This window comes from Aethalodelphis obliquidens, unplaced genomic scaffold (genome assembly GCF_003676395.1).
Source record: "Aethalodelphis obliquidens isolate GAN/ISIS:26980383/991018 unplaced genomic scaffold, ASM367639v1 scaffold281, whole genome shotgun sequence".
NCBI lineage: Eukaryota > Metazoa > Chordata > Mammalia > Artiodactyla > Delphinidae > Aethalodelphis > Aethalodelphis obliquidens.
In genome coordinates this window covers 1-14019 of record NW_020838195.1, presented here as the reverse complement: position 1 = coordinate 14019, position 14019 = coordinate 1, and the positions used below count along the sequence as shown (strand labels likewise).

Here is a 14019-nt window from a genome sequence, read left to right as displayed (position 1 = left end):
ATTTTTTTTTTGATGTGGCTTTTTTTTTTTTTTGATTTTTTTTTTTGATGTGGCTTTTTTAAAGCAAAGAATTTTTCATAGGGTATGTCTAACTTTTCACTAACACAGGCTCGGGCTTCTTATATTTCTTGACTTAACAATAGTTTACTTTTCAAAGGCTTTCTCCATTGACATCATTCGACACAAAGATTCCATGGATGAACTATTCAGTCATCGTGGTGAAATCTTTGGCACATGTGGGGAAGAGCAAAAAGCTATATTACAGGTAAACTACATTTATTTATTCACCATATTGTTCTTATCTTGATCATGGTGAATTAGAAGTACAATTGTGAAATGATAGTTGAAGTTTTTTTTTCCCTCTATTACTGGTTGTGATAACTTAAGTCCAGCTTGATGTTCTGGGGCATTCAGACTCCTAACCCTGTGTTCACAGATGTCTAAACAGCCGTACTGTATAATGTGAAATACACTGCAAATCCATCTTCTTTATAACAGAGGAATTGCTACTCATCCTCAGTCCATAATGAGTTATCTTTGAGTTACCCTTCCAGGTAGATAGATTTTTCAGAACCGTGTGCAGATATTAATTTCTGCTTCAGGTCCTTCTAAAAAATCATTACCCATTTCTAAAAGAATTGACCAACAGAGTCCATTTGTACACCAGTTTTGTTTTTTATAAAGGGTATGGGTAACCACTGTTTTCTCAGAAGTCTTCATAAATTGAGCTGCTCATCCTAAACATATAAAGCATAAATGCCAGGTTTGTGGAGACTTTTATCAGAGGGAAAAAGACAAATGAAACTTGATGAGCAAATACCCATCTTAGCCCCTGAGAGATTCAGTCAAACTGGCCTATTACAGTAGTGCTGTATCTAAAGTTATAAAAGGTATTCACTAAAAGGTTAATTTGGGTGTGTTGTGCTTGTGCTGTTTTACTGTTTGTGAAACTACTTTCATATTTTAAAAATTATAAAATTATGTATATGTATGATAGAAAAATTCAGTTGAGTATAAAGAAAATAATCACTTGTAAGCTTACTAGATTAATCCATATTTTTTAGCATTTTAGTGTGTATTTCTTTAAACTTTTTAGTGTATATATATATATATATATACACACACCTATATATACTTACATTTTTACTTTAAAGAAGGGTTCATCATGATAATAATGCTTACATTTTTTTTGTTTGTTCACAGGAAAAGACAGAGTCTCTAATACAACAATACGAAGCCATTAGTCTGCTCAATTCAGAGCGTTACGCCCGCCTAGAACGGGCACAGGTCTTGGTGAACCAGTTTTGGGAAACATATGAGGAGCTCAGCCCCTGGATTGAGGAAACTCGGACACTAATAGCACAGTTACCTCCTCCTGCTATTGATCATGAGCAGCTCAGGCAGCAACAAGAGGAAATGAGGGTAAGGAGCGTGCCGAGTTTTATTTAATCACAGAACTGAAAATGGGCTCTACGATTTATTCAAAAACAGCCTATTTATTAGTACCTACTGAGTATAAGTAAATGTTATGAAATTAATTCTTAACCAGTTAGAATTTTTTTTGCACAGTAAAAATACATATCTGAATTATTTCCTTTGTCCTTTAATATGAATCAGTTAAAGAATAAGATTATGGGGCTTCCCTGGTGGCACAGTGGTTGAGAGTCCACCTGCCGATGTAGGAGACACAGGTTCGTGCCCCGGTCCGGGAAGATCCCACATGCCGTGGAGCGGCTGGGCCTGTGAGCCATGGCCGCTGAGCCTGCGCATCCGGAGCCTGTGCTCCGCAACAGGAGAGGCCACAGCAGTGAGAGGCCCGCGTACCGCAAAAAAAAAAAAAGATTATGGAGATGTCAGGAACCTGGGTATTGCAGAAGTGAACAAAGCACCACGTAAAAATCAAGGGAGTTTAAAATCTTCCCAGTGACAGTGGGGTGTTACTTGGTTGTGGTTGGGTGGCCCTTTCCTTGTGGTTAGGCCCTAGCTGGAGTGAGAGCCTTCACTCAGGAATATCAGAAAGCAATTTGCTGCCTAGAGTTGAGATGAAAGGGAAATTTGTAGACACTTCAACTGATGCTGTTACCATTAAAGGTAGTTTTTTTAATGTTTATTTTATTTGTGGTGTATGACTCATGTTTATTGCTATCTCTGTATTCCTGTAAGAGGAAGGATGTAAACTGGAAGTAGCCAGCAGTATAGTCAAGGAGCGGTTGGATTACCAGAAATGTTGCTGTTTGTAGCTGGTCCTGCTTAGTGTCTCCCAGTCTGGGCAGGGAGACAGACATTAAATCGTGCAAACTACAGTAGAGTACAGAGAAGTATTTACGAGTACAGAAGACAGTGGAATACATTTGTATTGGAGGGTGAGAGTGAGAGACGATTTCTGGGAAGCTTCCTGGGTGGTGGAACATGTGAACTGGCTTTTGAAACTGAAGAGAATTAGAGTCAGAGTCCAAGACTTAGATTTTATTCCCTCCATAAACGGTGAGATGTTGGGACTTGCTGGGTTTTAGTAACTCAGTTTGTTCATTTGGTATGAGCTCTGATCAAAGTATTTAAACAAACAAACTGGTATAAGAAGGCTCATTTTATTTTAATCCATATTTCTTTGCATAGCAACTAAGGGAATCCATTGCTGAACACAAACCTCATATCGATAAGCTGCTAAAGATAGGCCCTCAACTAAAGGAGTTAAACCCTGAAGAGGGGGAAATGGTGCAAGAAAAATACCAGAAAGCAGAAAATACGTATGCCCAAATTAAAGAGGAGGTGCGCCAGCGGGCCCTGGCTCTGGACGAGGCTATTTCCCAGTCAGCTCAGGTATGTGTGTGTCTTAAACTCATATAACCTTCAACTGTCCTTTAGTCTAAGCAAGAGGCTCTGTATCAGTATGCCCCTATGCTCAGGAATGTCCAGACTAGTATGCTGGTGATACATTATCAGGAGACTGGGGGCCTTTGCCTGTCTGCATTTTTATTCCAGGGAGCATTGGTTATACTGACAACCATAAGAAGGGTGAAATGCATCTTGGCTGGTATATATTGCCTGTTGATTGTTTCCTTGAAAATTTTATATTGTGATAATCCTTTAGCAGGGATGATTTTGGGTAAATTCATCTTGAAGCAACAAATGCCTCAAGAAGTCAAATTCCTATTGGGCCTGTTGCTTTCGAGATTTAGACAGCACATTCGTTTTCCTATTCACGAGGCCACCAGCTAGCTCCTAGTTCAGAGAAAGATGCTTGACTAGGGAGAAGGTAGAGTCAAGGAGAAACAAACCACTAGCAGTGGAGTTTAAAGCATGTAACTACATACTTTCCAACTAATATATTACTGTTATGTCTGGGTAATTTATTCCTATGTTTGGTCAATATTCTTGGTTAATATTTGTACTTACTCAAGTTTTTCCCCCCCACCTTCCGTCCCATCTCTCACTCACATTGTGGAATGTGTTACTTTGTGTTGTTGCTGCCTGCTCCTGTCTTCCCCACATCGTCACATTTCATTGTTGTGTTGACCGCGCCCACCATTACAGATTACAGAGGTAAGGTACCCACCCCCTTGGGATTAGGGTGTTCTTACGAAGCTGAGAATTGAGAGGATTATTTATAAGGAAACTTCCCTTAACGTTAGTGGAATAAATTTTATTAATGCAGTTTATTATGCCAGTTTCATTTGGGGCAGAACCTAGAAGTGAGGGAGTGATGGGAAGGGGTTTTGTTTGTTTACCGTGTTATTTCCTATAGGACATTTAACAGTTGGTAAGCGTTATTCTAATCAATGAATCCAGAGTTGGCTTTAGGGGGCAGACTTGTCTGTTGTGCTCCCTTTTGTCCCCTCTCTGCTTCATATTACAAATTAAAATTTTACAATTATAGATATGTTGTTCAAAGTACCAGAAAAGTGGAAAGGGCAGTAGTTCTCTCGGAATAAGGTTAGATTTGGCCTTCCCTAATTATCTTTCATCATGCCGACATTTTAGTTTCTTACTATTACACTGGTGGGTTGTCAAACTGCATGCCATGATACTTTTAAACTCCAAGTCATGTAGCATATTGAGTTCCCCATCCATTTATACAGTTGGTGGAGGGCATCTAACTTCTTGGTCTACTCTGTTGCATGCAACTGTCATCTGAGATGTTGACACACTGACTCTCACTGGTTTCATAGTCTTGTCCCTTTTTCATCACGGTAGTTGGAATTGGGGAAGTATTGTGGCAGCATTAAGGATTTGAGTTGATTTTTCGTATAGTAAGTAATAGCTTTTTGCTTCTTAAACATTTACTTTTTCTGATGGGCCAGCTCTGGTATACTATGCCCAAAACAGTTTTTTAGACAAACCCAACACTTGACAGCCGTGGGGCTAGGCTGAGCATAGGTTTTATCCTAAACAGTAGTAGATTTATACACTGGCCTTAATCCCTAACATTTACCCCAGAAGTGTGACAAAGTACTGCTGTGATGGCTAATGGTCCAATATTTGTTTAGTTCCATGATAAAATTGAGCCCATGTTGGAGACTCTGGAGAATCTTTCCTCTCGCCTGCGTATGCCACCACTGATCCCTGCTGAAGTAGACAAGATCAGAGAGTGCATCAGTGACAACAAAAGTGCCACCGTGGAGCTGGAGAAACTGCAGCCATCCTTTGAGGCCCTGAAGCGCCGTGGAGAAGAGCTCATTGGGCGATCTCAGGGAGCTGACAAGGATCTGGCTGCAAAAGGTGCTTGATTAATCTAATCATTTTTTAAAAGTCGATAGAATAAATTCTAGGCTGTGGTTACCTCCAGCATCCCACCAGATGTACTTCATTGAATGCAAAGGCAGTGCCCAAGTAATGAGTATTCCACGAAGTCATTTAGAATTCAGAACACATCTCCCCATTGAAATAAGGTTACAATTGGTAGTTAGATTCCCAGACCAGGAAACAAATGCTCCTTTACCACCTAATACGAGGAAACTGCAGTACCAGTAGTGGGTAGAACATAACTACCTTTTATAACACTTTCCATGGGAAACATAGCAGGTTCAACACAGAAGACTGGAAACAGAGTTCTCATTTCAGCCCCTTTATAAGTATCTTAGCAGTACTTTTATAGTAGATGATAACTCATTTCCAGATAACCTCTGTGATCTCTTTATGTGGGAGACCAATGTAAGTGATAAATGAGAGCATAGAAATAATTAATAATAAAGCTAAGATAGAAAACTATCCTTCAGTTATACATTTTTAGAGACTTTTAAGGATAATTTCAGTGAAAATAGGATTATATCTAATACCTGATGAGGCTGATTTTAAGTCCTTAGAAAAGGCCTGTTCACTCTTCTGTACCCCTCAGAAATCCAGGACAAATTGGATCAAATGGTATTCTTCTGGGAGGACATCAAAGCTCGGGCTGAAGAGCGAGAAATTAAATTCCTTGATGTCCTTGAACTAGCGGAGAAGTTCTGGTATGACATGGCAGCTCTCCTCACCACCATCAAAGACACCCAGGACATCGTCCATGACTTGGAAAGCCCTGGCATTGACCCATCCATTATCAAACAACAGGTTGAAGCCGCCGAGGTAAGAAACAAAACCCCTTCTCTCATGTGTTTGTCCTGTGGGAAAGCACTGTATCCAACTATGTTGTGTTAACTGCTTAGCCAGGCTGAGTGCCTTAAAAGTTTTTTTTTGTTTGTTTGTTTGTTTGTTTTAAGCTTAATAGTATGTCTTTACACTAGAACAAAAATACCTGCTCATTATAGATTTTTCTTTTTTTAATGTACAAGTTTTACCACTTTGTATAGGTGCATACAACCGCCACTGGTCGTGATGTAGAGCAGATCCACCACACAGAAGTAGTTCTGTCATCAGTTTTAAACTTAACAATTCATATTAGTAGCATGTGCTTTAAAAATCCAGCTTTGCTTTCATTTCTGAATTTAGTCTTCTCTTTGGTGTACTTATTTCTCGAGTAAATTTATTTACTGTAGAAAAATAGAAAGTAGAAGAAAAAAATTCTGGACTCATCATCCAGAAATAACAATTGTTACTTCCACATACCTTTTTCTAGCCTTTTGGGGGATCCTAGTTTTTATTAAATGCATTTCTCACCTCATTTTGTCCGTTTAGCCCAAGGCAAGACTGTCTTGCTATTCTATATTCTCCCTCTTAACACTCATATCTTTCTTTTACTTCAGCCATTTCCACCTCCCCACCCCTGTCATTGCCAGTCCATGAACTATGTTTTAGGATCTGGCACAGAACTGACTTTCTTTGAGATTATATAGCCTAGCATTCCTATTATGCTCATCTCCCAGCTCTTAGATATGTGACTTTTGTACTCTAGTATTTTATCCTAGTTAATTTTCTTCTCTGTAATAGACTTCTGGTTGTAGATTATGATCTCCTTGGACCTTTAGTAAATTATTGAAGCTCATTGCACCTTTCTCAGACTGTTTTATGTATTTATTGTTAATATATAAAAATATATTTGATGTATATATAAGAAAAATAACCAGACTCTGAAGCTTCACTGTTTAGATGAGTGAAATATTAAGAACGCTGGAAGACTTTAATGAAATTGACCGTTCTGTTCAACATCTGCTGTCGATGGGGGTATAAATTACATTTGCAAAGTTTGGGAAGTTCTCTTCTGCTTTCTGTTTTGGCTTATGTTCTGTTCATTTACATGTAGACTATTAAGGAAGAGACAGATGGTCTGCATGAGGAATTGGAGTTTATTCGAATCCTTGGAGCAGATTTGATTTTTGCCTGTGGAGAAACTGAGAAGCCGGAAGTGAAGAAGAGCATTGATGAGGTGTGGAGAAGTGGACAAGGGGTTCAGACAAAACGTTACTGGACTCACACTAAGAGTGGGATTAATTGGAGAGTCTGATCCACTGTTTTTACCCTAGATGAATAATGCCTGGGAGAACTTAAACAAAACATGGAGAGAGAGACTGGAAAAGCTTGAGGATGCCATGCAAGCCGCTGTGCAGTATCAGGACACTCTTCAGGTGAGAGGCCACGAGGTGACCACCACGGAAACACAGGTTCCGTGGTCTCTCTTTTTTATTTTTTATTTTTTTTTCCTTTTTGCGGTTCATGGGCCTCTCACTGCCGCGGCCTCTCACGTCGCGGAGCACAGGCTCCGGACACGCAGGCTCAGCGGCCATGGCTCACGGGCCCAGCCGCTCCGCAGCACGCGGGATCCTCCCGAACTGGGGCATGAACCCGCACCCCCTGCATCGGCAGGCGGACTCCCAACCACTGCGCCACCAGGGAAGCCCCCCGTGATTTCTGTCATATTCTGAGTCCAGCGTGAGTCGGTCACCTTCACAGGACTGCAACATTCTTGAACCAAAGACAGGCTATTTCTTTATTTCTAGCCAGTTTCCCACTTGTAGCAAGAAAAGTTCTGACATCCAAATTTCTAGTCTTCTTGCCATGTTTTTCATCATATTATCTATCCTCACAGTGGCTGTAGAGTAAAGCTGGCCTTACTGTCAAAGTCATTGCTTGCTAGAGGTCCCAACCCAGGTTATCTCAAAGCACAGCACAGTACGGTAGCTTCAGCACATTGTGGGCTTGCTAGCTGGCCATAAGAAATAGTAGTTTATTTTGGACATTATTCCAGTCGTGTTGGCTTCATCCTTAAGTCCCCATATTACTGAAATAAAGATCATTATCCCTTATTTCTGCCCCCAACCTGAGAGCACAAACAACACAAAGTATTGATACTTTGATTTATCTCTGCTTGTATTAGCAGAGATCATGCTAATTGTCTCCCAAGTCCTTATGTTTTTGTTTTTTGACTGTTTATTTGTATGTTTATTTTAGGCTATGTTTGACTGGCTAGATAACACTGTGATTAAACTCTGCACAATGCCCCCTGTCGGCACTGACCTCAACACTGTTAAAGATCAGTTAAATGAAATGAAGGTTTGTACCTGGGAAGGGTTTTTGAAGAAGGGTTGCTTCTTTTTCGTTTTTAAAGACTTGGTTTGATGTTAACATTCACTACGTCTTTGACAGGAGTTCAAAGTGGAAGTTTACCAACAGCAAATTGAGATGGAGAAGCTCAATCACCAGGGTGAACTGATGTTAAAGAAAGCTACTGATGAAACGGACAGAGACATTATACGAGAACCAATGACGGAACTTAAACACCTCTGGGAGAACCTGGGTGAGAAAATTGCTCACAGACAGGTAAGGCAAATGGTAGAGTACATAAAGTGGACTACTATCTACTGTTTTCTAATTTCCTAACAAACGTTCCCTTTAAATCATTTTCTGAGTAGCATAAGCTAGAAGGTGCTCTCTTGGCCCTTGGCCAGTTCCAGCATGCCTTAGAGGAGCTAATGAGTTGGTTGACTCACACTGAAGAGTTGCTAGATGCTCAGAGACCAATAAGTGGAGACCCAAAAGTCATTGAAGTTGAGCTCGCAAAGCACCATGTAAGTATTTTCATTTTTCATCTCTAAGCCTATTGGTTTGAGACCAGATATTGCCATCAGAAGCTTTTTGATGTTTCTGTACCTTTTGATGTCGTGTGTACCTTAGAGAGCCAGGTTTAATGATACCTATAGAGGTAAATTATGTTGTTCAACATTTTTTAGGTTCTAAAAAATGATGTTCTGGCCCATCAAGCCACAGTGGAAACAGTCAACAAAGCTGGCAATGAGCTTCTTGAATCTAGCGCTGGAGATGATGCCAGCAGCTTAAGGAGCCGTTTAGAAACCATGAACCAGTGCTGGGAGTCAGTGTTACAAAAAACAGAGGAGAGGGAGCAGCAGCTTCAGTCGACGCTGCAGCAGGTACATGCACTATCCAGGTTAGGTGGGTGGGGCTGTGCACATGACAGTATTCAGAAGGAAGTCCATCTAAGTCGACAAAAGAAAAGCAGTTTGGGGTAGAACCCCCTCTGCCTTGAGGGTCAGTTCTGTGCTAGACTTGTCTGGAAAGAACAACCTTTAATTGGATCATTCTTTTTGGATTAGTTTGTGATCCAGTCCCTCTATCTACTATTCAAAGTTAGTAGATCTTTGCTGTAACGAACCTTGTTCACAGATTTAGTTATTTTTTGGATCAAGTCAGGTCCCTCCGTATCCATATTCAACAGTACCTTAGTCAGTCAATTCATCAGGTTATATCAGGCATCTCTGTTACAGTGAGGTCTGAAGGATTCTGCTCAATTCTGAAAATAAGTAAATACATTGGCCCCATAATCATCCAGCAACAGAACAACCCTGCATGAGAGCAGCCTAAAATTCCTCCCTCAAAGATTCCTCATGTGGTCATTTAGAAAGTTTACTTCTGAAAATAGAATTGACTACTGACCTTGCTAATGTCTTTTCTCAAAAGGCCCAGGGTTTCCATAGTGAAATTGAAGATTTCCTCTTGGAACTGACTAGAATGGAGACCCAACTTTCTGCATCGAAGCCCACAGGAGGACTTCCTGAAACGGCTAGGGAGCAGCTTGATACACATATGGTAACAGATTTCTTGAAATTGAGCATAAGCATCCCATTTTCAGTAGCTCCTTTCCGAATTCACAGAGATCTATGTAGTTGGGAGTCTACAAAGTAGTGCGTTTTTACTGACAATATAGTACTTGGGGATTGCTGCTTAGACAGGCTTCTAACACCCTGCGATAGGCAGCGACAGGAAAGAGTGAACCAGAAATGCCCTGGGGAGCTGGCAGATTTCAAGTTAATCAGATTGACTGGCACAAGAATATTGATGTGAAGGTGAGAGCATCAAGACAAATAGTGACACATATATGGTTGTATTTAAGAAAAAGACTTCTGGGACTTCCCTGGCGGTCCAGTGGTTAAGACTTTGTGCTTCCACTACAGAGGCTGAGGGTTCGATCCCTGGTTGGGAAACTAAGATCCCGCATGCCGCATGGAGCAGCCAAAAAATTAAAGGAAAAACCTACTTGAGGGGGGATTTAGGGAAATCCAATAGAAGCTGACAGTATTTCCAGAAAGTGGCTGAGAACAAGAGGCAACATAATTTCTAGGCATATCCCTCAGGAAAAGGAGAAGTAAATTATTGGGGTCTATTTTTGTGATCTCTGATCCTTAAAAATTCTGTTGGTGACAAAATTATTTTTATATTAAGGAAGAATGGTGGGTTTCATTTCCTAATTGTTCAGCAGTTGAATTGAATCCAAAAGAAAGGATTTTAATCAAAATGAGACCTTCCTTGGCTTTTCCAAACTGTGCTTGTAAATCTGTGTGGGTGTCTTTCAGGGAATTTGCATTACTGATATCTTTCTTGCCCTTATAGGAACTCTATTCCCAGCTGAAAGCCAAGGAAGAGACTTACAATCAACTGCTTGACAAGGGCAGGCTCATGCTTCTCAGCCGTGATGATTCTGGATCTGGCTCGAAGACAGAACAGAGCGTAGCACTCTTGGAACAGAAGTGGCATGTGGTCAGCAGTAAGATGGAAGAAAGAAAGGTATCACCACAAAATTCAGTTTGATTACTGTTTGAGTAGTTTGCTTAATGATTACATGCAATTCTCATCTAGTTTCTATGGAAGATTTTTCATTATATTGTAGCAAGCTAGCAGAACTGATGTCCTCAGAACTGGCTTTGTGCTAAATCAAGCCATCTTTTCTGCCATTACATTTCTATTTTCCATCCATGTCAAATTGCATTGATGCTGATAGTTTCTGCCGATACTTGCTTTTATAATATTGCATTCCTTTTCTGCATCTACCAGTTAAGGCATTACTGCCTGTTACTGCTCAGTGATGGACTTAAAAATAGGTTTTGTTGGACTTGGGAGGTTGGGAACAGCATGCAGGGAGTATCACTAATTATTCCTCACACGGAATTTGATGTCTAGTTACTAAAACTCAAGAGCAGTAAATTGTATGTCCTCCTCTTACTCTTCCTCAAAAATCAAATTCTCCTCAAACGAAAAGTGATCAGAGATCAAGGCATTTGCCCCCAAACTTGTTTTTTATGAGTACAGAGTTCTAGAATATCACTCTGCATAGAGTTTCTGTGCTGGGCAGCTGAAACGGTAAAATATGTGTCCAAATCCATTGGCCACATCCATTGAACAAGTAGTCGTTAAGCATGTATGTACCAGGCACTGTGCTAGGTGTACAGTGGAAAACAATAAAGGCATGAACTCTGTCATCATGAACTTTAATGTGCAGAAGGAAGTAAACCACATCTTCACACATATAAATGAACATTTTGAGAGAAGGATTAATTTCCTAGGGTCCCTCTAGTGTGGGGTCTGGTAACTTCGTTACATGAAGAGTGGGCAGAGGACCTGAGTGTATGGCTGTGTTCTAATTTTTGGACAGGGTCTTGTCTATAATTCCTGCTGAATGTAGAGCTAAGACTAATTAAAGAAACCAAGGTAGCTTCTGGCTCAAAATCAAGTAGTTTCTAGAGGGTTTTGACACAGTGGAACAAGTTGCCTCAAGGAATATAGTTTTGACCCTTGAACAACATAGGTTTGAACTGCGCAAGTCCGCTTGTATGCAGGATTTTTTTTCTTCACTAAGTATATCTACAGTCCTACATGATCCCTAGTTGGTTGAATCTTTGCATGCAGAACCGTGGATGTGGAGGGCAGACTTTAAAGTTACACACGGATTTCCAGCTTCTCGGAGGATCGACACCCCTAAACCCATGTTGTTAAGGGGTCAACTTTAGTTGTTGAATTGATCGAGCAAAGGCTAGCTGTCAATGATAGTTATTTCTGATTTTGTAAGAACATTACATTCCAGGTTCGCTAAAATTATTTAAGCCCTGTTGAAGACTATATAGATGAAATGACATGGAAAGATTTCCTGCCATCTAGGAACTTGCAATATATTTATTGCTAAGTATTTCTATGATAGACTTGAGGTAGATTTCCTTTGTTCGCTGAACTTGTTTAGACTGGGTCTGTGCATTTTTATAACATTCATCACAGTGTTTTTTAGGTTACAGAAGTAACCTGAAAACACCAAGAGGAAAGTAGAAAGAATACACAACCCATTTAACAGCAATGAACATTTTCAGTGTACTTCTGGGGTTTCTTTCAGTGAATATTTTGCATATATTCATTTTTAACAACCTGCCATTATTCTACTTTGCCTGCCTAGTAGACGGGCCAGGGTCAGAGGCCATCACCCAGATGTTCGGGGTAGAGGTCTCTGAGGATGGAGCTTGTAGACTGTGGAACTGGGATGTACTCGTGGAGAGTAGCGCACACCCTGAATGAGCCACTCTTTTTTGTCATTCTGATTTAGATCGTAATGACTAAAAATTTACATCTATGTAAATTGTCACATTTTTGTTTGAAATGTTCTGGCTTTTATTACTTTTGTTGCTGTAGCATAAGCATAAGTTTCAGACTGAGACTTTTTCAAGTGCCATATTTCCTGAAAACATACTCAGATAGAGAGAGCCCTGCGGTGACTGTCACCGTCACAGTCAGGTGCTTCTCATTTAGTTGTGTTATGCCACAAAAAGGACATTAAAGGAAGCTGAGACTTTGCCCAAAGTAGGTTGCAGATCCTGCAGCTGTCACCACTAAAGGGTCTGTTCACTTAACATTTATTGAATGGCTTGAATGCCTTTATTCCTGTTCTTTAATGTCTCAGGAAGTGGGGAATGGCAGAGAAAGCAACTTAGCTGCAAACTGTGCCCTTTCCTTTTCCAAGCACAGTTGTTTCAGTTTCAAACACTAGCACTAAAATGTCCCCTTCTTTGCAAACAGGGCATGTTTGGAGGTTGATTAAATGAGGCTTCCTTCTTAGAAGTCATTTCACTTGGTGTACAATTCACGCCTTTGTCCTTAAAACTATAATTCTTGAATTTGGCACTTTTCTCTGTGTGTGTGTGTGTGTGTTACTTAAAATTTAGTCAAAGCTGGAAGAGGCCCTCAACCTGGCAACAGAATTCCAGAATTCCCTGCAAGAATTTATCAACTGGCTCACTCTAGCAGAGCAGAGTTTAAACATCGCTTCTCCTCCCAGCCTGATTCTAAACACCGTCCTTTCCCAGATAGAGGAGCACAAGGTAACAATGGCATTACGATGCTGCCTTCCCTTTGAAAGCGCCAATTGAAAGTGATGCTCCTTGATCTTATCTCCAGTTTAAAAAGAGCAATATTTTTCCCTCAGGTGTTTGCTAATGAAGTAAATGCTCATCGAGACCAGATCATTGAGCTGGATCAAACCGGGAATCAGTTAAAGTTCCTTAGCCAGAAACAGGACGTTGTTCTGATCAAAAATTTGCTGGTTAGCGTCCAGTCTCGATGGGAGAAGGTTGTCCAGCGATCTATTGAAAGAGGACGATTGCTGGATGATGCCAGAAAGCGGGCAAAACAAGTAAGTTATAAAAGAAAGATACTAATTTACTGAACAACCTTGGGCTGCATGTTTTGAGTCTCCGCATTGGTTCACATAAAAGTGCTGTGTAGTGTGCATATTCATTCCTGTTATAACGTATTTCTTACATAATTTTAGTTCCACGAAGCTTGGAAAAAACTGATTGACTGGCTAGAAGATGCAGAGAGTCACCTGGACTCAGAACTGGAGATATCCAACGACCCAGACAAAATTAAACTTCAGCTCTCAAAGCATAAGGTACAGCAGTTCATTGCTCTTAGGTCCTAAGCTTGGTGTTCACTGATGATTGTAGCTTGATAAAAACACAGAACTAGTCAAAAGAAAACTAATCGGTTAATGTTAAACGGCCGAGATCATAGAGCCATGTTGTATCTGGACAGTGTCTAACCATGACAATTCCTCATTTAAATAAGAGTTCAAACAAAGTGACTGTGGGAGTAACCAGCTAAAACTGTGGGCTTTTAGAAATAGTCATGCACTGCTGTATGTGGCACAGACAAAACCTTATAAATTTCTTCAGGATAAGCTGTTGTTAATTTTAGTTCAAGAAGTAGTGACATTCATACTATTTCTGGTTACCCACCTGAAAACTCGATGTCATCTGACTTTTAGCGTGGTTTTTTTTTTTTTTTTTTTAAATCTTTTTGAGAACAGGAGTTCCAGAA

At 40.3% G+C, this 14019-nt stretch overlaps 1 protein-coding gene across 1 annotated transcript in view; it reads left to right on the top strand.

Moving 5' to 3' along the window:
- Positions 1-14014, top strand: part of LOC113616644 (microtubule-actin cross-linking factor 1-like) — a gene marked incomplete at its 3' end in the record, with an annotated part of 31648 nt that extends 17634 nt beyond the window's left edge. Inside the window, exons 11-28 of the mRNA XM_027100055.1 lie at positions 158-265; positions 1204-1422; positions 2617-2820; positions 3535-3543; positions 4488-4719; positions 5336-5562; positions 6677-6799; positions 6897-6998; positions 7822-7923; positions 8017-8190; positions 8283-8438; positions 8601-8798; positions 9346-9474; positions 10276-10449; positions 12867-13022; positions 13127-13333; positions 13472-13591; positions 14009-14014. Coding sequence (XP_026955856.1) covers positions 158-265; positions 1204-1422; positions 2617-2820; positions 3535-3543; positions 4488-4719; positions 5336-5562; positions 6677-6799; positions 6897-6998; positions 7822-7923; positions 8017-8190; positions 8283-8438; positions 8601-8798; positions 9346-9474; positions 10276-10449; positions 12867-13022; positions 13127-13333; positions 13472-13591; positions 14009-14014 — 2646 coding nt within the window. The remainder of the gene's footprint in view (positions 1-157; positions 266-1203; positions 1423-2616; positions 2821-3534; positions 3544-4487; positions 4720-5335; positions 5563-6676; positions 6800-6896; positions 6999-7821; positions 7924-8016; positions 8191-8282; positions 8439-8600; positions 8799-9345; positions 9475-10275; positions 10450-12866; positions 13023-13126; positions 13334-13471; positions 13592-14008) is intronic.
- Between the last annotated feature and the right edge of the window lie 5 nt (positions 14015-14019).